The sequence below is a fragment of the Peromyscus eremicus genome, chromosome 13, assembly GCF_949786415.1.
Source record: "Peromyscus eremicus chromosome 13, PerEre_H2_v1, whole genome shotgun sequence".
NCBI classification, from domain to species: Eukaryota; Metazoa; Chordata; class Mammalia; order Rodentia; family Cricetidae; genus Peromyscus; species Peromyscus eremicus.
Genome location: NC_081429.1, coordinates 21,281,311 through 21,307,731, shown reverse-complemented (window position 1 = coordinate 21,307,731; position 26,421 = coordinate 21,281,311). Strand labels below are relative to the sequence as shown.

General features: G+C 46.1%; 1 protein-coding gene and 1 long non-coding RNA gene across 4 annotated transcripts in view; one reads left to right on the top strand and one right to left on the bottom strand.

Moving 5' to 3' along the window:
- Nucleotides 1-592: 592 nt before the first annotated feature.
- LOC131923557 (putative sperm motility kinase W) lies at nucleotides 593-7,748 on the bottom strand. 3 transcript variants are annotated; one of them, XR_009382642.1, is made up of 3 exons: nucleotides 2,879-5,165; nucleotides 1,832-2,282; nucleotides 593-979 (listed from the first exon to the last, which is right to left on the bottom strand). XR_009382642.1 is itself a non-coding variant. In XM_059278677.1 (3 exons), exon 1 carries the CDS (start codon nucleotides 6,683-6,685, stop codon nucleotides 5,219-5,221), a length of 1,467 nt encoding a protein of 488 aa, XP_059134660.1. In that variant the 5' UTR covers nucleotides 6,686-7,748; the 3' UTR covers nucleotides 1,887-2,282; nucleotides 2,879-4,811; nucleotides 5,194-5,218. The 3 variants fall into 3 exon arrangements, 2 of the variants coding, with proteins under 2 accessions (XP_059134660.1, XP_059134662.1); XM_059278677.1 differs by lacking the exon at nucleotides 593-979 and adding an exon at nucleotides 5,194-7,748 and having other exon boundaries at nucleotides 1,887-2,282; nucleotides 2,879-4,811; XM_059278679.1 differs by lacking the exon at nucleotides 593-979 and adding an exon at nucleotides 5,194-7,748 and having other exon boundaries at nucleotides 1,887-2,135; nucleotides 2,879-4,811.
- LOC131923560 (uncharacterized) overlaps nucleotides 1,780-26,421 on the top strand; it is a 37,803-nt gene continuing 13,161 nt past the window's right edge. The window contains exons 1-2 of the long non-coding RNA XR_009382647.1: nucleotides 1,780-3,435; nucleotides 3,954-6,976. This is a non-coding gene — a long non-coding RNA (uncharacterized LOC131923560). The remainder of the gene's footprint in view (nucleotides 3,436-3,953; nucleotides 6,977-26,421) is intronic.

The following is a 26,421-nucleotide window of genomic DNA, read 5'->3' as shown; positions in this document are numbered from 1 at the left end:
CTGGAAGCAACCACTGCCCTTTGAGGGCATTCTCCTGGAATGCCACAGTGGAGAGTCCTGTGATATTGCAGACATCTCATCTAGACTGGGTGCTCAGGGTATGCAGGAACTGGGATCCAGCTCGGCCTCCCACAGTTGACTCTTCCATGTGACATCAGGCCTCACAGGTCTTGACACACTCTGCCTGTCCAGTTGAACTGTAGGGAGACATTGAAATGGCCCTTTGACCTTTGACCATAGTCATTCTGCGAGGTACTACATCCCAAAGCAGAGTCTGGTATATAAACATCTTTTCCCTGTGGACAACAGCTCCACATCACAACACCCCCCACACTCCCCACTCCGATCATAGTCTTTTGTTGTCTACTGCTAGTTCAGTTACATCGGACACCACCTGAGTATGTTCCAGCAGGATTTCTTCCTGAGGAGGTATGCTAAGTGGCAGGGTTTAAGCCAGCTGGTGTAGAAATACATCTGAACAACCCATTGGTCCCCACAAAACAAGCATACACATTTCTTATTTTTCAGATGAAAAGGCAGAGAAAATAAAATGCAAAGCACACATGTACCCTCTCATACCTGCATGCTCTGCACCCTGTCTCTTTCAGGGGAACCCCTTCGTTGTTAAACATAGGATGGGCTTTTGTGATTGAAGCAGCGCATTTTTTATAGGCAAACCATGATTCTCTTGTGTAGTCTCTTGAAGCACCCAATGTGAAAAAAAAACAGATTCCCAGATTTCTCACATTTAGGAATAACCGGTGGGCCTGAAAAGACAGGACCTCTGCTCAGTTGGCCCTTTGCCAAACCCCATCTTCAGAGGAATTCTAGGTCTAGGCATTGAAAGGAATGAACTATGTCACTCTGGACAGTGGCATGCAGGGGAAGAGAGAGGGCCACACCCTGTTTACCTCCCTGCTACAGATGGTTGTGATGATGCAGATGAGGCTGTCTGACTTAGGAACTGGGACCTCCTGTCCTGCAGACCGAGATCATGGCCGGAAAGGTGGACACATGCACCAGGAGTTGTAACGGAGGAGGGAGAGGATAGAAAACCATGGGATGAGAAGGACAGGAGTCCAAGTACCTTGAACATAAGCCAGCCCATCCCTTCCTGAGGCCCTGACACTGAACAGAGACTTCCTGAAGGAAGATGTGGGAACACAGATGATTCGCCCACAATGAGAGTCACAGGGGACAAAGTGCTCAGAGGGAGAGCACAGCAGAGAGAGTGCACAGGAGACATCATTATAGGCTGTCCCCATGTTCCTGGCTAATGAAAGCCCACACTAGGGTTAGGCAATGACCATTCAGAAAAGACAAGGTAACTGAAGATGGAACCCGAGAACACTAAATTTCCAAGCTAGTGAATGATCACAAGGTCTTTGCTGGGGAGAGAAACAGCTGGTATAGATCCAGGTGCCCTGTCCGGTGCAGGCTCTAGGCATCAGGGAAGTCCAGCTACTCACTGCACTGTTTTAGTGGGATTCCCTGTTTGACCACACTAAACCTTCCCTGTAGAAACGGAGGCTGGGATCTACAAGTTAAAACCAACTGGGAGCATGTTAGTGAAGTGGTGAGCAGCTGTGCAAAGTGACAATGAGTGTGAGAGAGTCTATACCCCCTGATGTTCAAAGAATGAAGAAGAACAGGACCCCCCAGAGGGATCTGAATGGACTCTGCATGAGACATCCACCCAGGGATCCCTCACTCCCCATCAGTATACCAGGGGATTATTCATTCCTACAACTAATGTCTGTTTAGACTCTGGTAGATATAACATGGGGAATGGGGGTGAGAAAGCCTCATGGCACCTTCCCACATTCCTCACCTGGTCTTCCATTTCAGATCTAGACATTGTCCTCTCTGACATAGAAATGTCCTGGTTTGAGGTTGGAAACTCATGTTTTCAAATCCATGACGTAGGTTTTGGCAGCAGGAGCATCAGACACAGCAACAACTGCAACAGGAAGTTAGAGAGTCCCAGGGCCCGGGCCCTCACGGACACAGCAAGACTTTGTGTTCAGACTGCCCAGCCACCAACACGGAAGGACCTTGGTGCACAGTTGACTGTGACTTGAGCCTGGGATGTCCCCATCAGGGATGCCTCATGATGCTTGACTGCTCTGCTGTTTCTGGTGACATCCACAAAGAAGACAGTGACAGCAGGTCAGAGCAGAGAGGATTTGTGACGCATCCTACCTGCATCACTCAGGGCCTTCTTTTCAGAGTAGAAAGTAAAATCCTGGAGTGAGATGGGTCTCCTCAAGGTGACTGAGGATCTGGTTGGAACAGAAAACAGCATCAGGGGCTGAGGGATCACCCAGGTCCAGGAGGGCTGCCTGGTGACATTTTACCTGGAATGATCACTGGCTCTGAAACTCCTACAGGTATATGTGAAGTATGGTGGGGTCCCACAGAAGGAACATGGCCTCTTAATGCTGGGGGTCCAAAACAGTTACCCTCTCAGAATGACGTCGGGCTCTTATCCCACTATTCTGTCCCCTCGCCTGCCTTTTCCATCACCAGCAAAAGAGTAGCACATACTACAGTTCTTTGGCCCTGTTGGAACTGCCAACACTCCCAGGGCCTGAGAGCCAGGAGAGATTCCAGAACACCGTTTCATCAAAAGTTCAATTGCAAGAAATTTGTTTTCAGTGCCCATAAACACTTCACTGTGACAGAGAGACATGAGATGCGGCCATCCAGGCTGGAGCATGACACATGGCTTCTCTCAAGGTGTCTGTCTCATCCAATCTATCCTCCGGGGCTCTGCCCAGCTTTGACCTTCACACAAGACAGTCTCCTCGAACTCCCTGTACTTCCATGCACCTTCTGAGGTCCGTGATTCTGTTTACCTGTTTACATGTGGACTTACCTCAGCACCTTTGTCTTCCTGGTTGTCCTGGACTCTGCCAGAGTGCCAGATCCCTGTTGTCGGCGTGGCCACCAGATCACTGATCCTGGGATCCAGCCCCTACTGAGGGCCTGGCACATGGCTGTGTCCATCGAGTGTCAACTGACAAAAGAACAGCTCAGATCATTGCACAAAGGCAGCCCAGAAGCTGGGCTCAAACCCCAGACCCAGTCTTCTCTCTCATTCCATGTAGGTAAAATGGCGTCGGGGCTGTGGAGGAAGAACCGCTCCCATGGTACTACAGGGGGACTGGAGCAGGCACATGCCAGGAAGTGAGGAACCGGCTGCATGGCTAGAGCTGTAAGCCTAGCTCTGTCAGACAGCCCACACCTGGAACACAATCCCAAGAGATGCAGTGACACAGTTCATAGGGCCAACCTCTGACACATCTGGAGAGACCCTCCTCCAGGTTCTTCCCATCTAGAAGACTCAGAATGAAGGCTGAAGGAGATTCTGGGAGAAATTGTTTCCTTCTCTGTGACAGAGCTTCAGGACAAGGACACCAGTACAGAAAGCAGGTCTGAAGAGGGGATCGGTGGTTTCTCTGTCTAGTTCCCAGGTACAGCTGGGCCTCACAACGTCTTCCCATCCCACTTCGTACTGTCAAAGTCCTTCTTGTCTTAGTGTCTCCATAGTGACAGTAGCACCCGGTAAGGGCATGCTGGGCTGTCTTTATATGGGGACAGGTGAATCAGCCCATTGGCCTGAAGGGCAGAACAGCCTCTCAACAGGATCACATAATGGCACAAGGCTTTCTGCATTAGATGGGGACAAAACACCAGTTCTGCCCATCCTGCAGTTGGCACAGGACCATCCAGAGACTGCACACATCCTAAATGTCCATGTAGACATGGAAGGACAGAGAGGTCCAGAACCCTGTCCCAACTGTGTTCCCCAAAATCTGGAGTAGGGTTCTACCGTGATTGTTTTAAGGAAATGTCAACTGGATAATTGGACATAGAGTACATGGAGGTGGAGGGGGAGGGCCATCGTTAGTACCCCTTGAGAATGAGTTTATTTTCTTCTTGGCATGTAGGGCTTGAAGACACACTCACTGATTCCTGCCTGATCATCAGATGCTTTGGATGGCTATCCCAGTATCCTCTGCTCTTGAGAATGGAGTTAGTTCCCTGTAGAGACTCCTGTGGCACTGCAATCACAATGACTTCTTGGGTTGCCAGTTGACCCATGGAATGGACATGCAGCAGGAGATACTAAGCATCCAGACTTTCATCTGCAGATACTTGTGACAAGACCTGGCCTATGACCCACACTGTGCTATCAGAATACAGGTCAGAGCTCATTACTTCTTGTCTGTCCATCTGAACTGCAGGGAAATCTCCAGGAGACCCCTTAAAGCCTTGACCATTGTCCCTCTGCCAGGCACCAGATCATCACATTAGATTCCATCTGGACATTTGTTCCCTATGCACAATGGCCTCACATCCCGTCTCCATCCCTTGCTTAGGTAAGAGAATTGATCTTGTTTTTCCAGTCACATCTTGTTCTAGTCAGGCATGACCCTCAGCAACAAGGAACCACCTGCCTTTGTAGTCAGAGACCCCATAATTGAGAACACAATGCCCAGGAAATACAAGGACCTAGGTCACATGGCTGCCATGAAAAAATCAGTAGAGTCCCCACCTCCAGGCTCCTCAGATGTCAAAGCCTGAGGATTGGAAAGCTGATGGATGTTCTGGAAGCAACCACTGCCCTTTGAGGGCATTCTCCTGGAATGCCACAGTGGAGAGTCCTGTGATATTGCAGACTTCTCCTCTAGACTGGGTACCCAGGGTATGCAGGAACTGGGACCCAGCTCAGCCTCCCACAGTTGACTTCTTCAATGTGACATCAGGCCTCACAGGACTTGACACACTCTTCCTGTCCAGTTGATCTGTAGAGAGACATTGAAATGGTCCCTTGGGCTTTGACCATAGTCACTCTGCCAGGCCCTAGATCTCCAAGCAGAGTCTGGTATATGAACATCTGTTCCCTGTGGACAACAGTTCCACATCACAACACCCCCCACCCTCCCCACTCCAATCACAGTCTTTTGTTGTCTACTGTTAGTTGAGTTACATCGGACACCACCTGAGTATGTTCTAGCAGGATTTCTTCCTGAGGAGGTATGCTAAGTAGCAGAGTTTAATCCAGCTGGTGCAGAAATACATCTGAACACCCCTTTGGTCCCCACAAAACAAGCATACACATTTCTGATTTTTCAGATGAAAAGGCAGAGGAAATAAAATGCAAAGCACATATGTACCCTCTCATACCTGCGTGCACAATTCCTTGGGCTTTTCATTCTGTCTCTTTCAGGGGAATCACTTTGTTGTTGAACATGGGCTGGACTTGTGTCTTTCGATCCCCAGAGAAGCAGCATAATCTTGAGAAGCAGGCCCTGATTCTCTTGCGCAGTCTCTGGAAGCACCCGATGTTCTGAGGGTTCAGTGCATTTTCCGTGTCAGAGTCAGTCCCAGGGGACGGGAGGGTTTCGTCTTCTGATATGCTGCTGCAGACACTTGGAGAAGTCTCGCCTCTGGATAGGGTGGCAGAGCTAATAGTGGGGCTCTTCTTCTGGGGACAACGTACAGGCATGGAGACACTTCTGGCCACCTTCTGCCCTGGTGCTGTTGGCACAACAGGCAGGTGCTGTGGTGAGGTCTGGGTGTGGAGGAGGCCAAAGATGGGCTCACTGGCACTCTCTTTTGGGGGAAGACCAGAGACAGAGGGATATGCTAGGGACGCAGGAGGAGCAGCTCCAGCGTCCACAGGCTTGACTGAGGTGGTGCAGCCGAGCTCAAGCGGCAGCCCCTTGCGTGCCTGTTCTTTTATGATGAGGTATGTCCCCATAAACTGGTCGTAAGTATTTTTTTTGAGTGATTCCAAAACATCATTCCTATTAAAGCCAAGGTCAGAGAGTGTGTCTAGGATCTTTGGATCTAGCAAGGTTTCACTTGGGATATTTTCTTTCCAGTTCATGACCCATGGATGTTGCTGAAGGTCTTCAATGGAGGGCCTCTTCTCTGGGGCAACTGTCAATATTTGGTGTATTAAATTTTCCAGTTGCCCAGAGACATGAGCTGGAATGTCATAGGTGCCTGTGACGATCTTCCCCTGGATCTCTTCCATGGTGTCTCCTTGGAAGGGGTGGTTGCCGGTAGTGATGAAGTAGAGCAGCACACCCAGACTCCACACATCCGTCTTCTTCCCATCATAGCCCAATCCCAGTATCTGTTCTGGGGCATTGAAGGTCTTGGTCCCACATTGCCTTTGCAGTAGAGTTCCTGCTCTATACTTGGTGGCGAAACCAAAGTCTGCCAGCTTCACGTTTCCCTCTTCGTCTAAGAGGATATTTTCGGGCTTCAGGTCTCGATGGACGATGTCAAGGTCATGGCAATACTTGACGGCTGACAGGATCTGCCCGAATATTTTCTGTGCCTCTTCCTCCTGCAGCCTGCCCTCCTCCGTCACTTTTTGGAACAAGTCTCCTCCCGGGACATACTCCGTGATGAAGCAGGTTCGCTCTGGTGTTACCAGCACCTGGAAGAGGCGAATGATGTTGGGGTGGTGCAGTTTTTCGAGGGCCACCATCTCAGATATGATGAACTGGAGGTCCTCCTCAAGGTTTTCTATCACTTTTACTGCCACTGGGATGCCTGTGAGGCGATGGTAGGCCAGTTGCACAGAGCCAAATGCACCGTGGCCGATGGGAAATAGGACCATATATTGGCTGTTCAGGCTCTTCGTGTTGGGGTGGCGGTCCATGAGACTAGGTGGTCACTGTGCTCCTGTGCAGACAGGTGGTGGCAAAGTCTCAGCTCAACAACTAACCAGATAGCTAGGAGAGTCCCACAGGTCACCTAAATCAGCTCCCTGGTCTGTAGGGACAGAGCTGCAGCCCAGCCCACGGCCTTATATACAGGACCCTCATCCCTCACAGTTGCTCCTTGTGAGGTCAGAGTGAGAAATGGACCAAACACAGCAGGCTATCTATAGCCTACAGTGGCTGTCTTCATGCTGTGCCCCAGGTACCTTTCCCCTTCTCATCAAAATGAGGTTAGTCTCCACCAGCTTCTGCTTCAGTGGATCAGACAGACAGATGGATATTTACTCATCTACAAATTGCAGCCAGCACATTACAGCCAGCACAGTCTTCATGGCCTTTGTCATTGGCCTCTGTGTACCTCAAACCATTTCTGGCTTTTTGAGGATCAGGTACCTTTTGAACAGGTCTCCTGTAGAGAGGCAAAGTCATTAGGGATTTGTCAAAGCCATGTTTACACTCTTCTGTTCTTGGGACCAGCAGGGGACTAAAGGCAGAAAGATCCATGGCATGGGGAGTGCTTGGCCTCTCTCTAACCTGAACCTTTTAGTCCTAGTCCTGGCCCAGGGGTTTGCTTCCAGTGTTGACTAAAGACCACTTTAAATATGAACTCCCAGAAAGTAGGAGGAGGCCCCCTGGGGTCTCTGGGCATGGGCTTACTCTCTTGCTGAGGAGGTAGTGCTAGTTGGGAGTGGGGAAGGGCTCTAGACTCCTGTCATGCCTGTTCACCTCAAGGAGTCCTGGGAAACTGCTGTGTTGACTGGGCTCCTTATAGATAGGAGATCTGAATTTCTCCCTTGTGATCCTGGGTGCTGATTGGCCTTATGACCATTGTCCAGGACGACTCCTAGAGCATGGTTGCAGCTTCCTGTCTGCTTCTCCAACCATCTCCAGTCATTCCTATCTCACAGTTCCTGAGATTCACTCCATTTTGGGGACAGGATCTTGTCTCTCAACCAGAGGTCAAGCTCTTGTTGTCTTTGAGACAAACATAAACTAGCTCATAAGGACTTGTGGGAACTGAGTGACCAAAGTAAAATGGCTACTCTGTCCTGACCCATCTTCTGAATCCTGCTCATCTTCTCCATGACAGGCCTCACCTCCTCTGAAAGCAATGGACTAGGGTACTTTATGGTTTCTTCATGGGTGGTGGGACCACCATCCAGCTGCCTGCTGTCCCACACCATGACCAAAAACATCTTAGGAAGAAAGGATTTCTTTAGCTTACATATTCCAGTCAAAGCCCATCACTGAGGATAGTCAGTGTAAAACCTCAAGCAGTAGCAGAGAGAAGAACCATGGGGGAAAGTTACTGACGTGTTCTGCATGACTTGCTCAGCTTGCTTTCTCATATGACTCAGGACCACTGCCCAGGGCTGACATCGCCCACAGTGGGCTGGAACAGCCTCATCAGTGTTTAAGAAACTGGCCCATGGCCATGCCCACAGGACAAAGTGGTGAAGGCGATTTCTCAGTTACCTCTCCCTTGTGACTCTTGTGTCAAGTTGACAGAACCCAGCCAGTATTCCTGCCTCCTCTTGTGCCCCTGTAGCGAGACCCCCAAGCAAGACCACCACAGAGTCAATATCCCAAGCAAGTACAAAGGGGTTTATTAAAATACATAAGCCTGGACTTGGTCCACGTCCAACACACTGGCTAGCTAGAGTGAAGGAGGACGGCCCTGAGCTCTCAGAGTGAAGGGTTTTTAAAGGGAAAAACTACAAGCTAGGTGATACAAGCCTTCCCATTTCAGGTTATACTTCAGTTAACAGGAACATTTAGCCAAGAGAAGAACTATAGAAAACCAAATACATTTGGAGACTCTCCCAGTACTGTTGGAGACTTTGATGGATTAAGCCTTTGTTTTTGCTATTTCTTGGCCAGCAGCTTACCCACCCTGGGTAATTTCAGGCGATTTCTCAGTTACCTCTCCCTTGTGACTCTTGTGTCAAGTTGACAGAAGAGATTGTCCTGAGTCTTAGCTGGGTGTCTGTGTCTCTGAAACTTGGTTCAGCTTTTATCTTAGTATTTCTAGACATGAAGTTTTCTTTAAAATGGAGTTTCTCTTGCTCTCTCACTCTCATTCAGAGTCTATTTCCTTCCTGTTCTGCAGTCTGTGAAGAGGCAGTGTCTCTAAGAAGTTGGTAGGATAATAAGTGGTTGTGGTAGTGGTTGTTAAGTGTTTTCCTTAGTAGGAATATAGTGGATGTAGTGATGATGGTGGTGGTGTGAGGTGCAGTTGTGTTTGTGGTGGTGTGTACTGATAATCCACACTATCTCTGTTATGCCCAGATCATGAGGACCCCCAAAAGACCACCATAAAGATCTAATCCAACATGTAAAAGCAAAGAGCCTTTATTTTCAAGCTCAGTCTCTGTCCCTCACAGTGGTGAGAGCAGAGAGCTCTAAGTTCAGTTACGGTAAAGTTTTTTATCATAGCAGAGTTTAGGATGAGGGGATTTCCAGGGTTCAGGATGCTGATTGGCTGACAATTGTCTAGGGGTATCTGTAAAACAAAAATAGGTTTGTGCTAGACTCAGGGACATCTGGCCACCTTATCTAATGGTTGGCATGTCTGGGATGTCAGTTACTTACTCGTCCCTCAGTGGATCCCTGGTTGGTGTCAGTTCATGGCTTTTCCTGGATCTGGGTGTTGCCTGCCAGTAAGCCTGTCACAGAAGCTGTGTCTGGGCCCCTAAGCTTGTCATGGCTGCTGTGTGGTCAAGCTGTGCTGGGGACCCTCAACATTCCCCCCTTCACAGGTACCAAAGATAGGACTCAATTATGAGTCCTACCTGTCCAGGGATGCAAGGGTTTGGGGACTTACAAACCATTAGCTAACAGATTTTTCTAGGGCAGTGACATTTTTATCTACTGTCATTCTTAAGGCCTTGTAGTTCTGATCTTTGAGTACAACCAGATTATAATCTTATGTAATACCTGTTTGGTTCTGCACAAAGAATGTCAAGTCTCTTATCTTATTGCAGAGCCCTTTCAGTTAATAACTTTAACAATTGACAACTCTGAACCTATTTTCCTGGTATGTCAATGAGCATTATAGTTGGCCATCTTGCCTCTATGCCAGGGAGTTTCCTTTTGACCCAGCATTTCAGCCTTCTCTGGACAGGGAACATGGGACGACATATTTTCTTCTGGAGCTGCTTCAACCTGGCATTGGAGTGCCATTGTTAGGGCCCCAAAAAGGCTAGTCAAAGGCTGGGCAATGGGGCATTGGCAGAAGCATGTGGCTATCTGACCCTGTAGAGACAGGGAACAAATCAGGTTGGCTGGGCTGGTCCGTGTCAGCTGTATTCCGGAGCTCACAGCCATCCAGAGCAGTGCAGTCAGCAACTGAAGCTTGGAGGTATCTGGCAGCCAAGTGGAAATCTGTTGAGACAAACTTAAATAGGAACAGAAGTTAAAATGTATGAACTTATTCGGAACCCTATGGCCCATATCCTTAGTAACTGGGAAGAGCAGGAGTCCCAGGACCAGGAGAGAGAAAATATACCATCCTTAGGAATAAGTTATACTTATCAGGGGTCCTTCTGATATCTGTGAAATGGATCCAAGTTTTATGACTCTTTTAATCCTCTGAGGCCTACAGGAACTATCTTACAATGTGACATAAAAGTTTTAGATAAGGTAGTATTATCAAATCTGTACTGAAATCCATATCACAGACAAAGCAGGTGATGGGTATCTGTAAAACAACAGAAGTGGACTCATACCTTTGTGACCCAACAAGAACTACAGATTTCAGTTAAAAGCATATGAATTTTCCTTCTGTCCAGATAGCCAAGTATAAATTGGACAGGATGTTTATTTTGGCCTGATGAGAAGCACTTCTAGGTTTATAAATGACAATTAAAATAAATTTAATATGTTGAGCTTGTAGATGAACAGTAAATAGCCATTATTCTATCAGCTTATCAGAACTCTATTAAATGTTAAGTTCTGAACTCTTTTTTTTTTTTTTTTTTTTTTTTTTTTTGGTTTTTCAAGACAGGGTTTCTCTGTGTAGCTTTGTGCCTTTCCTGGAACTCACTTGGTAGCCCAGGCTGGCCTCGAACTCACAGAGATCCACCTGGCTCTGCCTCCTGAGTGCTGGGATTAAAGGCGTGCACCACCACCGCCCGGCCTCTGAACTCTTATACCATAGAACAGGAGAGCAATCTGAAACATTTCTTCATAGTCTAAATCATTTTCTGGGATCCTCAAACTTATAAGCTTTCATATCCTCAGATCTTTCTTAGACCCATATTTAAACCTTTATGACTTATTTAAACTTTTATATCTCAGAACATTTATTTAAAAATGAGCTAACAAACTGGCTATAATAGCCTTACAGAAGGATCTGGTTGTCTGATGCTGCCAAGCTGACAAAGGTATAGCTAGCCTAATTGTCAGTACTATCAGAGATCTGAGAAGGATAAATTATATCTGAGGGCAGACCAAGCACCTTACAATCCTACAAATGACAGGGACCAGTCCATACCCAGGTCTCCATAACATTGGAAGTACCAGTCATAATAGCATCAATCTTCTTTGGCCACCAGGCCTATAAGGAAGTGTTTTTCCTGTGGAAGAGGGACACGGGAAGACTGATCTTCCTTTGTCCAGGCAAAAGGTGAAATAAGTTTCAGTGTCCTGCTGCTTCTCCACAGTCTGGGCCAGGCTCTGGTGGCAGATGTTGCATTGGGCATCTTGCCCTATGATCAGTATTGCCATAATCCAGGAAGAAATGCTGTGGTGCCTCATAGGTAATCTTTTTTGGAGACCTTGGGTCACTGCTGGGATCTGGGAGTCTGTCTGACATAATGAGCTTTTAGATCAACATTTAAGTGCCATATTCTGGAGATCTCTGAAGTATGAGGGCTGTCCAGGTGTATCCGATAGACAAACTTTGTTACTTCTTTCAAGCTCAACCCTGAAAACATATGCAAGGGACTGAGTAAAGCTTATCCCTGTAATTAATTACATTAGTACTTAGCCTGACTACAATTTAAAAACTTGATTATTTATGACTGACTATTTACTTATTTTCTCTAACAGTCTACAATAAGTAGCTTTAAAACAATGATTTTAAATCAAATCTCTTCTAGTATCAAATACGGGTTCAGTAAAGAATATAAAATATCAATATAAAACATATATGTGTTACAGTTTAAATAGCTTAAGTTTAACAAGTTTAGCAAAGACAAGGAGGGTAGACAACATTCTTAAGCCTGAATGGACCTTGGGTAAGGAGAAACATTCTCTGAGTCACCGGTTTTGAACTTTGTCAATGCTATGTCATAACTGCAGATTTGCCATTGTTATGAATCTCATTGCAAACATCTGACATACAGGTGGTCCTAGGCTACCCCTTTAAAAAGTTTTTCAACCCATAAAGCGTCCAGTCTCATGGAGTCAGAAGCTGTATCAAGCCCTATGCCAGACTGCTTAGGTCATTGTCTTGCTGCATCACAAGAAATGAACATCCCACTTTCTGGTTAGTATTTGGAGCTTATGGCTCTGACACTAATTTTTAGCCTTTTAAATATTTTTTTAATTTTATTTATCTCATGTTCTTTGGTGTTTTGCCTGCGTGTATATCTGTGTGAAGGTACCAGATCCCCTGGAACTGGAGTTACAGGCAGTTGTAAGCTGCCCTGTTGGTGCTGGGAATTGAACCTGGCAGAGAATCCTCTGGCAGAGCAGTCAGTGCTCTTAACTACTGAGCCATCTTTCCAACCCGTCTTTTAAATATTTTAAAAATTGTTTTTAAAAAGGTTAAGATCTCTCAAAAATCATTCTGCAACAATAAAGTACCTTCTTTTACTTTAAGAGGAAAAAAACAAGGCCTAACCACAATCTGTATAAAGTAAGACCAAGCTCCAGAGTGCAAACAATCCCAAAGTTCAATATCTGGGATTCATTCATAATCCTTTTGGTTCTTTTTCTGAGAAGCTTAGATCATTTCTTTGGCCCTACTCTTGTCAGCATATACATAGCCTGCCTTCTAGATCTCAGCCTGCTCCTTTACACTGTGGCTGGTACTTCTGGTGGTCATCACCTAGCACTGGCATTTTAAAACTGGACTCTCTTTGGAACTCTAGCCCTGCCATACATTTGTAAACCTCAGCTCTTCCCTATGATCCCTTCATGTCTTGAAAACCATTATCTTCTTATTACATGAGTAAATCTTAAATTACATAGTTTGGCTGCCCGAGCAAGGTATATTCCTGTGTATAAAAGCATTGAGGTGCAGCTTTAATATTTATCAAATACCTTATTTATTAAACATATGTAGCCATCTATTTAAATTCTCTAGAAGCTTACTGTTGAACACTTAGCAAAAACATAAGTACTCAGGTGTAAGTCTCTAAGTTAGCTTTTTGTTAACTTGAATAGAGCTTTATAACCTTTAGTAAACGATGGTTGCCAGCCACATGGCTGGATGCCTATGAGGTCACCAGACAAGATGGAGGAGAGCCACATGGTTGCCGTTTAAGACATGTTTTTCCAAACAATAATTACTTGCACACATATGCACCATTGGATCCAAGTTACATACACATCAGTACAGTTAAACCTAGCTTATATTCACACATACAGTTAAATCCAAGTCACATACATGTACACACACACACACACACACACACACACACACACACATCCATTTTTAACATAAACAGATTGGAGAATCATCAGCTAATTTTAAAATGGAAACCAACCATAATTAACTTTTAAATTCAGTATTTGCAGGTATAAGAAACCACAACAAACATAGTTGGCATTCCCTGTGATCTTCTACAATCTTCCATATTCACAGCATACCCCCTCTGACCTTCTATAACCTCCCATGTTCCCTCAGTCCATTTAGGCATTTACTTCAGACAAATTTCTCTCTTCTTTTTTTAAACATGGAAACTCTTACCAAAGTCTTTCTTGTGATTTCCCTCAATAGTCTAGGATATAATGTAAAGCTGCAATATTTTAAACAAGAACAGAAATACATGCATATACCATAACAAGAATAACTCTGTTTGCATCAACATTGTACCAATGTGAAGCATTTTTAACTAGCAGTAGTTTTTTTAATCAATAATAATTTATAACCAATCATTTTAAATGATGACAAATATTTATAATCAATTGAATCTGAATGCTGCAGCATTATAACATGGTCCACTGTAGCTTAACAACCATAGGCAGTGATATTCCACTCTGTCCTAGAAACCAATCCTCCCTTAGGTTTGGTGGGCAGGCCCCAGGGCTGGTCATGTGAGCCTCAGCTATCAGCATGGGAGAGGAAGGGGATAGCGCACAACACGGGACAAAAGATTGTTATTAAACCCAGACTCTCAAGTACACTAGAGAGGCTGACTCAAAGTGACTCCATGCCCCGGCAGGGCCCTCTGGACCCTCAAGTGTGACCCTGGAGGGGCAGTTCTCCAACAGCCCCCTCCAGGCTCAGGCATGCTCTGAGCTCCTTGAGGCCCCTGCTGACTCCTGCCTGCACTGTACCACAAAGTCTCTACCCTGAGGCTCCCTGCACAGTGGCTGGCCTCAAACCTGCCCTTCATCTGGGCCACAGTGCCCATGGCATGCCCCAGCACCGGCCACTCCGAGTCCTCACAGCTGCTGCCGATGCCCCACTGCACCATAACAATGAGCCACTTCCTGGGCCAGTGCACTGCCAGCCAGAGAACAAGGAGGCGATGAGGCAGGAGCATTCTTAGTCTGTCCCAGCCCTATCAAAGGGACCCTCCTTCTCTTGCTGGCAATCTGTTCCCAAAGGCTGTCCATGCACAGCTTCCATTGGGAGTCATAACCCACATACAAGCTCAGACATAAAACATGCATACCTGTGGCCACTTTCTTACACATTCACACATTTGTGTAGGTAGGACATTCCAACACAAAGGCAAACAAAACGTTTCACAACATACAAGACAACAGAACAGCTCTCCTGGCACCTGGAGACAAAACCGAAAACAAAAAGACACCAGCCTCATGTCGGTCCTTTGGGAGCGACCCATGTCGTCTATACAAATCAAATACCTGCAGGTACTTACAAATTTTGGGCACTTCCAAAGGATATCCAAATGGCCCAGAGGCCCACTTCTAAAAGCATATTCCAAAAGCTCATTTACAAAAGGATATCCAAACGGAACCAAAGGAAAGTAAACACAGAAAACACCAAAGTAGACACAGGTAAACACAGACACACAGAAAACATACAGGCCAGCTTCAGGCTCTATGTGTGGTAGTCTGGTGGGCTTGAAGAATATGGGACAAGCCCCCAAATATTATGCCCAGATTGCGGGGACCCCCAAAAGACCGCCACAAAGACTGAATCTTGCATGTAAAAGCAAAGAGCCTTTATTTTCAAGCTCAGGGGCTTGGTCTGTGTCCTACACAGCAGTGAGAGCAGAGAGCCCTAAGCCCAGTTGTTGGTTAAGTGACGGTGCTCATGGCTGGCCACTGCCTGCGGCGGCCATGCTGATGGATGTTGAGGTGGCAGAAGAATTACAAGCCAGGTTACCTTTCTAAAGCTTTATTGAGACAGAAAGAGAGAGAGAGAGAGAGAGAGAGAGAGAGAGAGAGAGAGAGAGAGAGAGAGAGACTGTGCAGAGGGGAAAGAATACGGAAGGACAGAGTGCGGAAAGAGAGGACACTCCCACTTTTTAGGCTGGGACACTTTAGCAGGCTGGTGACATAATTAAGGACATAATCCTTACATCCCAGACTTTTGCTTATTATAAAAAAAAAAAAAAAGCAGGTAGATGGGAATAGAGGCATCGTTTCTCTCAAAAACTGCTTCCAGCTGACTATTGGACATCCGTTGGCTCTTGGGGGAATGGGGAAGGGGAACCTTCCGAGGTAGACAGGCGTTGTGGGATACTGTCTCCCATCCATTGTTCTGGAGACATGTATCCCTCTTGGCTGTCGCTGGGAATCTTCTGTCCGACAAGATGCTGGTGACACAGAAAAAAGCTTAGAGAGAAAGAATCATTATTATTTTATGTTGACACTTATCTGAGGTAGATCCAGCCTGTCCAGATGGATTTTGAAACATGTTAAGCTTTATCAGAGACTGATTATTTTAAAGCACCTGTTTCCTTTACCAGTTAGGCATCCAGGAGACATGTGATCAATTGTTAAAAGCACATCACAATAATAGATGTTTACATTAAAGTCTTTTTTGTAGTGCCCAGACACTTTTGGGTCTGGGGGTGTAAATACCTTTTAGCTGTTACAGTTTCTTACTTGATGATCTCTGGACTCCGGTTCTGTGGTGGTCCTGTATCATTGGCTGAACAGTGAGTTAGAACAGGGAACTGGGAAGAGAAAAGCTTGTGGTGCATGAGAACTTATTTTTTTGAATTAGGGACAAGGCAAAGATCAAGGCCCTGTCTGTGTGCACGTGAGAAACACAGGCAGATCTGGAGTGAGACAATGAGCTCTTATCTTAGCTGGAAATCTTTTTCTATTCAGTAACTCTGAAGGTGCAATTAAATCTGGTGAGGTGGGTAAGGCTGTCCTCTGTACCCAACAATAGAGAAAGGAAAGGTGATATCCCTAAACTCCCAGGACTGAGTCAATGGCTCTGGTGTCCAGAAGGAAAGAAACGGATTGCTTCTCTCCTGCGTTCTGGGTTCCCTGTTATGTCTGTAGCCAAGCCTAGGTCTGCTGGAGGTCTTAGCTTGATGTACCCATACGTCTTGGCGCCTGGGGGCAGTCAGCTGACTGGTTGTCTTTATAGGTGGCACTTTTTTTAAATTTTTTATTTTTATTTTATTTTATTTTATTTTACAATACAATTCAGTTCTACATATCAGCCACGGATTCCCTTGTTCTCCCCCCTCCCATCCCCCTTCCTCTTCCCCCCAGCCCACCCTCCATTCCCACCTCCTTCAGGGCAAAGCCTCCCCCAAGGATTGAGATAAACCTGGTAGACTCAATCCAGGCAGGTCCAGTCCCCTCCTCCCAGGCCGAGCCAAGTGACCCTGCATAAGCCCCAGGTTTCAAACAGCCGACTCATGCAATGAGCACAGGACCTGGTCCCACTGTCTGGCTGCCTCCCAAACAGATCAAGCCAATCAACTGTCTTACCCATTCATTGGGCCTGATCCAGTTGGAGGCCCCTCAGCCATTGGTTCATAGTTCATGTGTCTCCATTCGTTTGGTTATTTGTCCCTGTGCTTTATCCAACCTTGGTCTCAACAATTCTCGCTCATATAAACCCTCCTCATTCTCGCTAATTGGACTCCCAGAGATCCACCCATGGATCCCTCAGTCATTGGATGAGATTTCTAGCACGACAATTAGGGTGTTTGGCCATCCCATCACCAGAGTAGGTCAGTTCAGGCTGTCTCTCGACCATTGCCAGCAGTCTATTGTGGGGGTATCTTTGTGGATTTCTGTGGGCTTCTCTAGCACTTCACTTCTTCCTATTCTCATGTGGTCTTCATTTACCATGGTCTCCTATTCCTTGTTCTCCCTCTCTGTTCTTGATCCAGCTGGGATCTCCCGCTCCCCCAAGCTCTCTTTCCCTCGACCCTCGCCCTTCATTTCCCCCACTCATATCCAGGTTGTTCATATAGATCTCATCCATTTCTCCGTCATTGGGCGATCCCAGTGTCTTTCTTGGGGTCCTGTTTTCCAGGTAGCCTCCCTGGTGATGTGAGTAGCAGTCCAGTCATCCTTGTTCCACATCTAGTGTCCTCCTATGAGTGAGTACATACCATGTTTGTCTTTCTGAGTCTGGGTTACCTAACTCAGGATGATTTTTTTCTAGATCCATCCATTTGATAGGCAGCACTTTTAACAAGGCTGTTGATGGCCTGGCAGGGTCCTCACTAGCCCGTGGCCTTTTTCCTCACTTAAAACAGGGACCCAACAGCTTTTGGGAGGCAGCGAGTGCCAGCACTTGGCAATTTTGTTTTCAGGCTTTTATCTCTTCCCTGGCACAACTTAAATGCCACAGATGACTTTTTTGCCTGTGGGGTCAGGAGCTTTGCTCTCCAGACGCTTAAGTTTTAGTCAGGGAGATCTGAGGAACAAGAGACGGATTTTACTCTGTGTCTTAATTTTTTTTTTTTTTTTGATGATTGTTGGTTTAAGGACAGCTTTTGGAAGATCTGCCAGGAGGCAGACTATAAACCGATCCTTTTGGAAGACTTGTCTGAGGCTATAAGCTGATTTTTTGGCTTAAGAGCCATTCTGACTACTGTAAACTTATTTGTATGGATCTTAGATGCTACCAGACCCATCTGTGTTTCTCAAGGCAGTTTTAAAATGAGTGGGTGGAGTTAAGGTGAGTTTGGGCAAAAGTCAGTAGAAGCCGCCCATGCCTGCCCATTTTAGCCCTCCCACTGCCGGCCGAAGTCAGACAGAAAAGGTTGCACGTGGCAGAGGCAGAAATGGGGAGGGAGAAGAAGGGTTCAGAGATTTAGCAGAAAGCTTGGGGATAAAGTAACCCTTTTATTTGCCGTTTGCTGGCAGAAGTTCCCGCAAAGGTGTTATGTGGCCAGATTTACCAGTAACCACCCCCATCCGCCAACGTAAGCGGTAAATGTATCCGCCCCTTTGTCCCATGGCTGTAGCCCAGAGAAAATAAAAAATTAAAATAAAAACCGGATCAGACTCTAATCCCAGGCGTCCCTGAGGAGTGAAGAAAGATCTATGAATCAGCTCAAGTTAGCCATCCTCTTCATCAAGGGATGCTAAGGGCTGCAGCTGTGCTGCAGGTGGTCCGCAGTGGACCTGAGACAGCAATGACCCCCTCGTCAGGAGTGAAAATGTGTCTGCCGTTGCCAGCGCAGCCCGAGGACAATCCCCGGGGGTGTCCGCCGCAAAGAATATAGCTCAGACAAGAGCCGCGAGTATGGTGGACTCACTCACTGTGGTGAAGAATCATGGCGGTAGCAGTAGTGGCAGCTGTGTGGGGGTCCAGCAGAGGCGAGGGACACGTGTGTGTTCCTAGTCTCACTGGATGGGGGAGGAGGCAGCAAGTGGCAGCAGGTCCTCGTTGATCTATCTGAGTCTGAACAGCACCAAATATTGGTTAAGTGACAGCACTCATGGCTGGCTACCGCGGGCAGCTTACCAGACCTGTCCCTGCTCTGGGCACAGTGGCAAGATCTAGGTTTGCTTAGGAGGCATCAATCTGGGCACATATCTGAGGGTGTTTCTGGAGAGGTGTGTCTGAGGTAGTAAGACTCATCCTGAATGTTTTGTGTGGAATGATTCCTCACGCTGCAAAAAAAATGGAGAAACCAACTAGAGCATCAGCATCATCTGTCTGGGATTCCTGACTGTGGGCACAATGTGACAAGTTGCTCTCAGTCCTTTACCCTGCTTCCCCACCAGGACATACTGTGCCATTAAATATCAAAATTTCCTTGGGGATGGGGCCTGCCCTGAGGAGATTTCTCCCAGAGGCCTGGGGAAGATGCTATGAAAGGTGGGGGCAATCTGAGGGAATGAATCTAAGTACACGAGCTCTTTTGTCCATCCACTTTATTCCTCTGAGATAAAATTCTATTTACACAGCTTCAGTTCTGTTCTCATGCTTAGCTCCTCTCTGTCCCTTTTCCTCCTGTCCTATCCTAGTTCTAACTAAGCTCTTTTGCCTCGTCCTGTCTTCATCTTCATTTCTCTCCATCTTGGTTTCTTCCTGTTCCTCTCCCAGAACTGGTCTATGACCTTGCAAGCAGTAACTCTCACAATACAATGGCCTTGCAAGCAGTAACTATCACAATACAATGACCTTGCAAGCAGTAACTCTCACAATACAATGACCTTGCAAGCAGTAACTCTCACAATACAATGACCTTGCAAGCAGTAACTCTCACAATACAATGACCTTGAAAGCAGTAACTCTCACAATACAATGACCTTGCAAGCAGTAACTCTCACAATACAATGACCTTGAAAACAGTAACTCTCACAACACAATGCAAGGCTTCCAAGGTCCCCACAAGAGCAGTGATAGCCAGCTTCATTGGCAACCCAAAGGGGGAGTGAATAGAGGAAGTGGGGTCAGATAAGGCCTGGAATGAGTCAGAAAGGGAATTTATGTGCTCAAAATATGTTCTTATAAGTGATTAGGTGAAACGTTACAAGTTTGTGATAAATTTGCTCAAACTACAATCTTACAGGTGGTGAGATAAGAGAGTGTATAAGTCACTAAAATGTAACTGCCTCTCTATTCTATGTTGGAGTATACTGGCAGGGAGGGGTAACTCTGCTCAGAGCTAGGAAACCTGCCTCATGGCAGGTAGCCACACTGCACCTGGTAGGCAAAAAAGCCTTGTGTTCTGAGTCAAGTGCTCTGGATTGCTGTTTGGACTGTAAAACAAAGGAGGGTCTGAGCTTCATTTGCTCAAGAAACAAAGCTATGCACCTAAGTTTCCCTGTCTCCTAAGCCATAAGGGTGTTTACCTTAATTCAGGAGACTCATTGAATGGTCCTGTCTGCCTTTTGGCTTTGGATGCTAGAGAAGTTTATAAAATAAAATACACTGTTAGAAGTGCTTGGGGAAGGTATGAGAGCACACAAGAAATTCATAGCAGGAAACAACTGATATATTAAAAGCCCAATAACACCAAATACTCCTTGAGATTTGGGTTCCTCTGGAAGAATTCCCTAATTCTTCTAGGTATAGCTTTACCATATTCAGCTGAATTCTTACTACATTCTTGCGGCTTATAGCAATCAAAGTCTGAGCAAGAACACATCCTCCTTCTTAGGTTGCTTTTTCTTCCCATAGCAAAAAGAAAAGTGAGCCACAGAAGTCCCCATCAAAGCTGGAGTCATTCCGCACAATCTGCTTCCTTTCCCTTTTCCAAGTCACAAACGGATTACCAATGTGGAGCTCCTCAGTTGGGCAAAGAACCCACCCCTTTGAGATCACACACTATCCCACTGATTTTTCTCTCCCTCGTTCTCCTGGTACTGGCCCTGAGGCAAGTCTGCTGAAGACCCTGACTTAGTTCCACATTTGAGGAGGGGAAAGCAGAGTGCTCACATCTGGAGTTGAATTTCCCCCTGGGCTGCTGTGTCTAACTGTGTGTGATCGTCTGCACATGTGCACTAATGCTCTAAACAGGGAGGCAGCTGGCCCACTAGAGAACTGGACTGAACACAGCTAGCTAGTGATTTCCTCATTCTCTGCCCTCAAATATCTAATATTCAGATATCAAGTGTGGAACATGATCACTTCAGAGACTACGAAGACCTAACACTAGGCAGGCAGCAAGACTCAAAAGCAAGGCAGCCCTCTCCAATAAGCTCTTCACTTCCAGTCGTGGATGCAGTGCTGAGAAGTCATGAGCCCTTCCGCCATCACAGGAGTCCCACCTGCACCCTCTCAGTCACGGCCCAAGGAAGGAATGCAGAGCTTAGCAGAGGGGGAAGGATGGGGTGGAGCTCCAGCTGAATCATTGAGGGTCATGGCAGTGGGTCCCTGTATGTATCTTGGGAAAGCATCAGGAAGAGAACTGAAGTACAGAGGCTTGTTTGTCCAAGACACTGGAGAAGGTGTTTGGATGTGTGTGCGCTCCTGTGCCTGGATGTATATGTATGTGTGTCCCACTCAATGAGGTCCAGACATCCGTGAACATGGTAGATGCACATGAAGGTTGAGAACATCCTAGAGCCCTCTGACTTCCTGCAATAAAGACAACTGCCAGGGGCCAACCTAAGCAATTGACAGGTTCCCGAGAGGAGGCAAGGTGTAGGTGAGATAAGAGTTGAGTCAGGCCATTGGTGGTCAGGGTTCAAGATTCTGCAGAACTCAATTAGCAGTTCCAAAACATAAATCATATCATTTCTATCCCTGGACATGTGCTTAACTTTGTTTTGCATGAGGTCATATGTTTAGTAATATAATATTTAGTAATATATTTTGATGGGAGCCATAAGCTTAAGCGACCCTTGACACACATGCTGCCATATTTGGGCTTCTCTCCTCTTTTCTTAGATCTAGGCCTTGCTTAAGTCTCCATAGCACCAGAACCTCTTCTCACAGATACCAGAACCTCTTCTCAGATATCAGGTGAACGAGCTGCCATTAGGCAATTAGGCAGTTAGACAAGAGTAGATAGATAACCCCCAGAGCAACATTCCCTGCTGGCCGACCAGCCCATAATTAAGTGCCTTCCTGCTTGCAACCCCCATAGTTAAGTCCCTTCCTGCTTGCAACTCCCTTTGCCTAACTATGTACGCCTTGAGAGAAAAATAAAATTTTGGAGCGTGATCAGACATCCTGTCTTGCTCTCATTCTTTGTGTCTCTTGTCCATCTCATTCAACTGCCCTCCCTTTAGGTCCCCGTTGAGGACCCAATGGCCGGGGCAATATTTAGTAATATACTGTTAATAAACTGTGACAGAAAAGAGATATCTTCCACCATCATATTCCCTCATCAACCACATAACCCAACTTCTAGAACACTCTGGCTGTTAAAAGGGTGCTAGACAGACAGAAAATCTCCAGGCTAGCATGGGCAGATTGCCAAGTCCCAAGCAGTGTATTATGAACTCTGAATGGTCAGAGTGCCAATTGTCAATAGGCCTAAGGAAAAATCCTCAGGCCAAAGCTGATGAATTCACTATTCAATTTCTGGCATAATACAGCACTTACATTTTTATATCCATATAGAATTTATTTATATAGCTAATCCTGATAATCTTTTGTTTCTACAAACCTATCACAGATTTATTGACAAAGAAACCAGGAAATCCAATCCTACTCACAATCTTTTCAGAAGAAAAAGTACAAATAAGCCTAAACAAACAGATGAGAAGAATGTACATAAAGAAAATATCCAGAAGCTGTAGAGACTGAAGAAGATTCTGGAAGATGGAATGACTTCTTGAGCTTGTGGCTATATTGCTGGGAGTAATCTGCTGATAAAGCTCAATCTGCACTGAGACTCCAGTTACATTCTTCACAGACAGAGAAGAAAGAGTTTTCGTATGGAAACCCAAAAGTCCTTGAAGAACCAGAGTAGTCCTAAATCAGAAGACAGTCCTGCCAGGAGTGTTGGCACACGCCACAAATCCCAGATGAGGTGGGGGATACTTGAGTTTAAGGACAGCCTGGTCCACATAGTGAATTTCATGACAGAGAGCTGCACAGTGAGACCTGCCTCAAAAAAAGAGAGGTGTAGAGTAGAAGAGAAGGAGGAAGAGGAAGAAGATGATTAAGAGGTGGAAGAAGAGGAGGAGAAGAAATCACGGTGCTGGCAGGATCACAACAATACAGAGCCATAGAATCAAAAACAGTGTGGTAGTGGCACAGGAACACACATGCGGGTTACTGGAATACAATGGAGGATCTAAAAATGAACCCACAAGCAAGAGTCACCTAAATCTATGTAAAGTTGGTGATGGACATCTGTAGGAAAAAAGGGCACCTTTGTCAACAAATGCTGGGAAAACTGAATATCAACACGTAGAAGACGGAAATCCATATGAGCTCACATTAGGATCATTCCAAATGAATCAAAGATAAGACCTGAGGTGCTACAGGAAATCAGCACACACTTTACCACATAGTCTGGGAAAATACTTCAGGAACTGACAAGTGGCCTTATGTGACATCAAAAAGCTTCTGCACACCAAAGGAAATGTGACCAAAGTGAAGGGACACCTGCAGAAAAGGCAAGAAACAAAAACAAAAGTTGTTAGCACGAGATCTGATGGATACTTCAAACACATGGAAAGCTGTAAAATGACACAAGAAAAATCACTTCAGCTAATCCTCAAACAGCAGAGTGAACTGAAGAGATAGATGGTCCTCAAAAGAAGTAACACACGGGCTGGAGAGATGGCTCAGAGGTTAAGAGCACTGGCTGCTCTTCCAGAGGACCTGAGTTCAATTCCCAGCACCCACATGGTGGCTCACAACCATCTGTAATGAGATCTGGCGCCCTCTTCTGGCATGCAGGCCGAACACTGTATACATAATAAATAAATAAATCTTAAAAAAAAAAAAAAAAAAAGAAGTAACACAAACTTGAAACAGTGTTCACCATGCTCCTCATCTGGGACATGGAATAAAACGTCTTTAAGTGACCTCTCACCCCAGTCATAACGGCTAGGATCAAGAAAACCAAGGCCAGCAGATGCTGAGCAAGGTGCAGAGAAACCTGGATGCTTACACACTGCTAGTGGGAACTGAAACTGGGGCAGCATGCTGGCTGCCACCATTAAGTTCCTCGGAACAACTAATATAGGACAGCTGTCTAACCCATCAATGTATGGCAGGAATGCTTACACACCCAGATTCATTGTTGCACTGTGCACAACAGCTCTGAAAAGGAACCAGCTGGGATTTCCACCAACACAAGAATGGGGAAAGAAACCCATCAGTAGCTGCAAAGAAAATGAGATAAGCAGGAATGGGGTAGAACTGGAGATCATTATGTTAAGTGAAATAAGATATACGTGCCAGGTTTTCTGTAATATGCAGAAGCCAGATGTGTGTTTCTGTACTCTGTGTGTGAATGTGACTGTGTGTGTGTGTGTGTGTGTGTGTGTGTGTGTGTGTGTGTGTGTGACTTTGTGTCTATGCTTAGGGCATAAAAGCAAGTGTGGCCAAGTGTGATGGGAAATGGAAGAAGAGATGCTGTGGACAAGAAGCAGGAGTCATAGTATGTAATACATAAGATACAAATTTGAAGGAGGAAATACTTGGGGATGGAAGGAAACTCACAAAGAGGCATCAGGAACAGCAAACAGAATGGAAATAAGAAATATGATAGTGCACGCACATCATAGGTCCATTTTATGATATTCTCCTCGATCTCTTCCAGGGTGCTTCCTCAGTAGGGGTGGTACTCGGTAGTGATAAAGTAGAGCAGCACACCCAGACTCCACACATCTGCTTTCTTCCCATCATAGCCATCTCCCAGTACCAGTTCTGGGGCACTGAAGGTCTTGGTCCCACATTGACCTTGCAGTACTGTGCCAGATCTACATCTGGTGACTATTCCAAAGTCCACATTGTCCTCTTCATCTAGAAGGATACTTTCAGAATTCAGGTCTACATGGACAAGGTCAAGGTCATTGCAAAACTTGATGCCTGAAATGATCTGCCCGAATATTTTCTGTGTCTCTTCCTCCTGCAGCCTGCCCTCCTCCCTTACTCATTGGAACAAGTTTTCTTAGTCACAAAGAAAGGTTGTGCTGTTGTAAGAATCTGGAAGAGGTGAGTGATGTAGGATGGTGTAGTTTATCCAGGGTTACCATCTGACATGATAACCAGAGGTCCTGCTCTAAGTTGCCTATAACATTTATGGCCAATGGGTGCCTGTGAGGAGATGATAGGCCAGTTTCACAGAGCCAAATGCACCCTGGTCAATGGTAAGTAAGAACATGTATAGACTTTTCCAGTTCTTCTTTTAGAGCTGGCAGGCCATGAGGCTACGTGGTCACTGTGCTTCAGTTCAGACAGATCTTTGTGAAGCTGCAACTCAACAACTAACAAGCTAGATAGCAGTGAAAAAGTTCCAAGGTTACTGAATTCAGCTCCCTGGTCTGTAGGGACAGAACTTCAGCCCAGCCCACAGCCTTATATACAGGACACTCATCCCTCACAGTGAGGTCTGAGTAAGAAATAGACCAATCACAGTAGGTTATATATCGCCCCCAGTGACTGTTTCCATGTTCGGCCCCAAGCATATTTCCCCTCCACTGTCTCACTCTATCCTCTCCAGGAGTCTCCTAGGAGTTTCCTACCATGTGCAGTGTCCCAAGGGAACAGCTCCCTCCATTACTTCGGCCTGGTGTGTGCTCCAATGGTGACTACTCACAAGGAGGTCCCTGTCATACTCTGCACATCTGTCCCTCTTTGTCTCCATTCTGAGACAGAAGGCTGAAAAATAAGAGGACACCACACTTTACAAAACCCTGAGCAGGACCCCACCATGATGTCTCTGTGGGCTCAGGAAATCCTGGCAAGCATAATACACTGACTGCAGAAGGAGCTTCTAAATGTCTCCTGGGTGAATGAGCCTGGCTCTCCAAATTGGGAGCTCTTCTGCTGTCCAGTTGATGGACTCAGGCTTTTCCTACAGCCTCTGGCTGTTTGTGAGGAAATGGATGAGCTGGGAGCAAACCCAGAGCTGTCTGGGAGGGAGTCTCTCTGAAGAAACTGTAGGAAAGCTTTGTTTTGAGTGCTTTCACTTGTTTTTACTGACTGGCTGGGGCAGATGAGCAAGGCCCCAGTGATTTTTCCTTTGGGCACAAAAGCACCTTCCTTGAATATACACCACTCGCTCCGGGGAAAGTATCAGCAAAGAAAAACATATAACAAAGCCAGCCCTGGGAGAACAGACATCTCCTATCTCCTGTGGTGAAAAAGCAAAAATCTTGACTCAAACCTCTCCTGTTAAAGCTGAAATTTGACTTTAGAAACTTCAGCCATGTAAAGGGAAATGGAAGTGGTGGACATGAGAGGCACTATGGGAAAGGTAGTTTGCAGTGGCATGCCCATAGAGATAGGCAGCTTGGGAAATGAAGTCTGATACACAGTGATGCTATAGAGAAAAGCATGCTGGGAAAGACAGCATAGGCAATACCTGCCTGCCCATTTTCTCCCTGGGCTCTGCACCCTGTCTCTTTCAGGGGAGCCATTTTGTTGATGAAAATAGGATGGGCTTGTGTGTTTAGAGCCCGA

Excerpts from the sequence above, each read along its gene's own strand:
- LOC131923557 (XM_059278677.1), bottom strand. The coding sequence starts at position 6,685 with ATGGACCGCCACCCCAACACGAAGAGCCTGAACAGCCAATATATGGTC.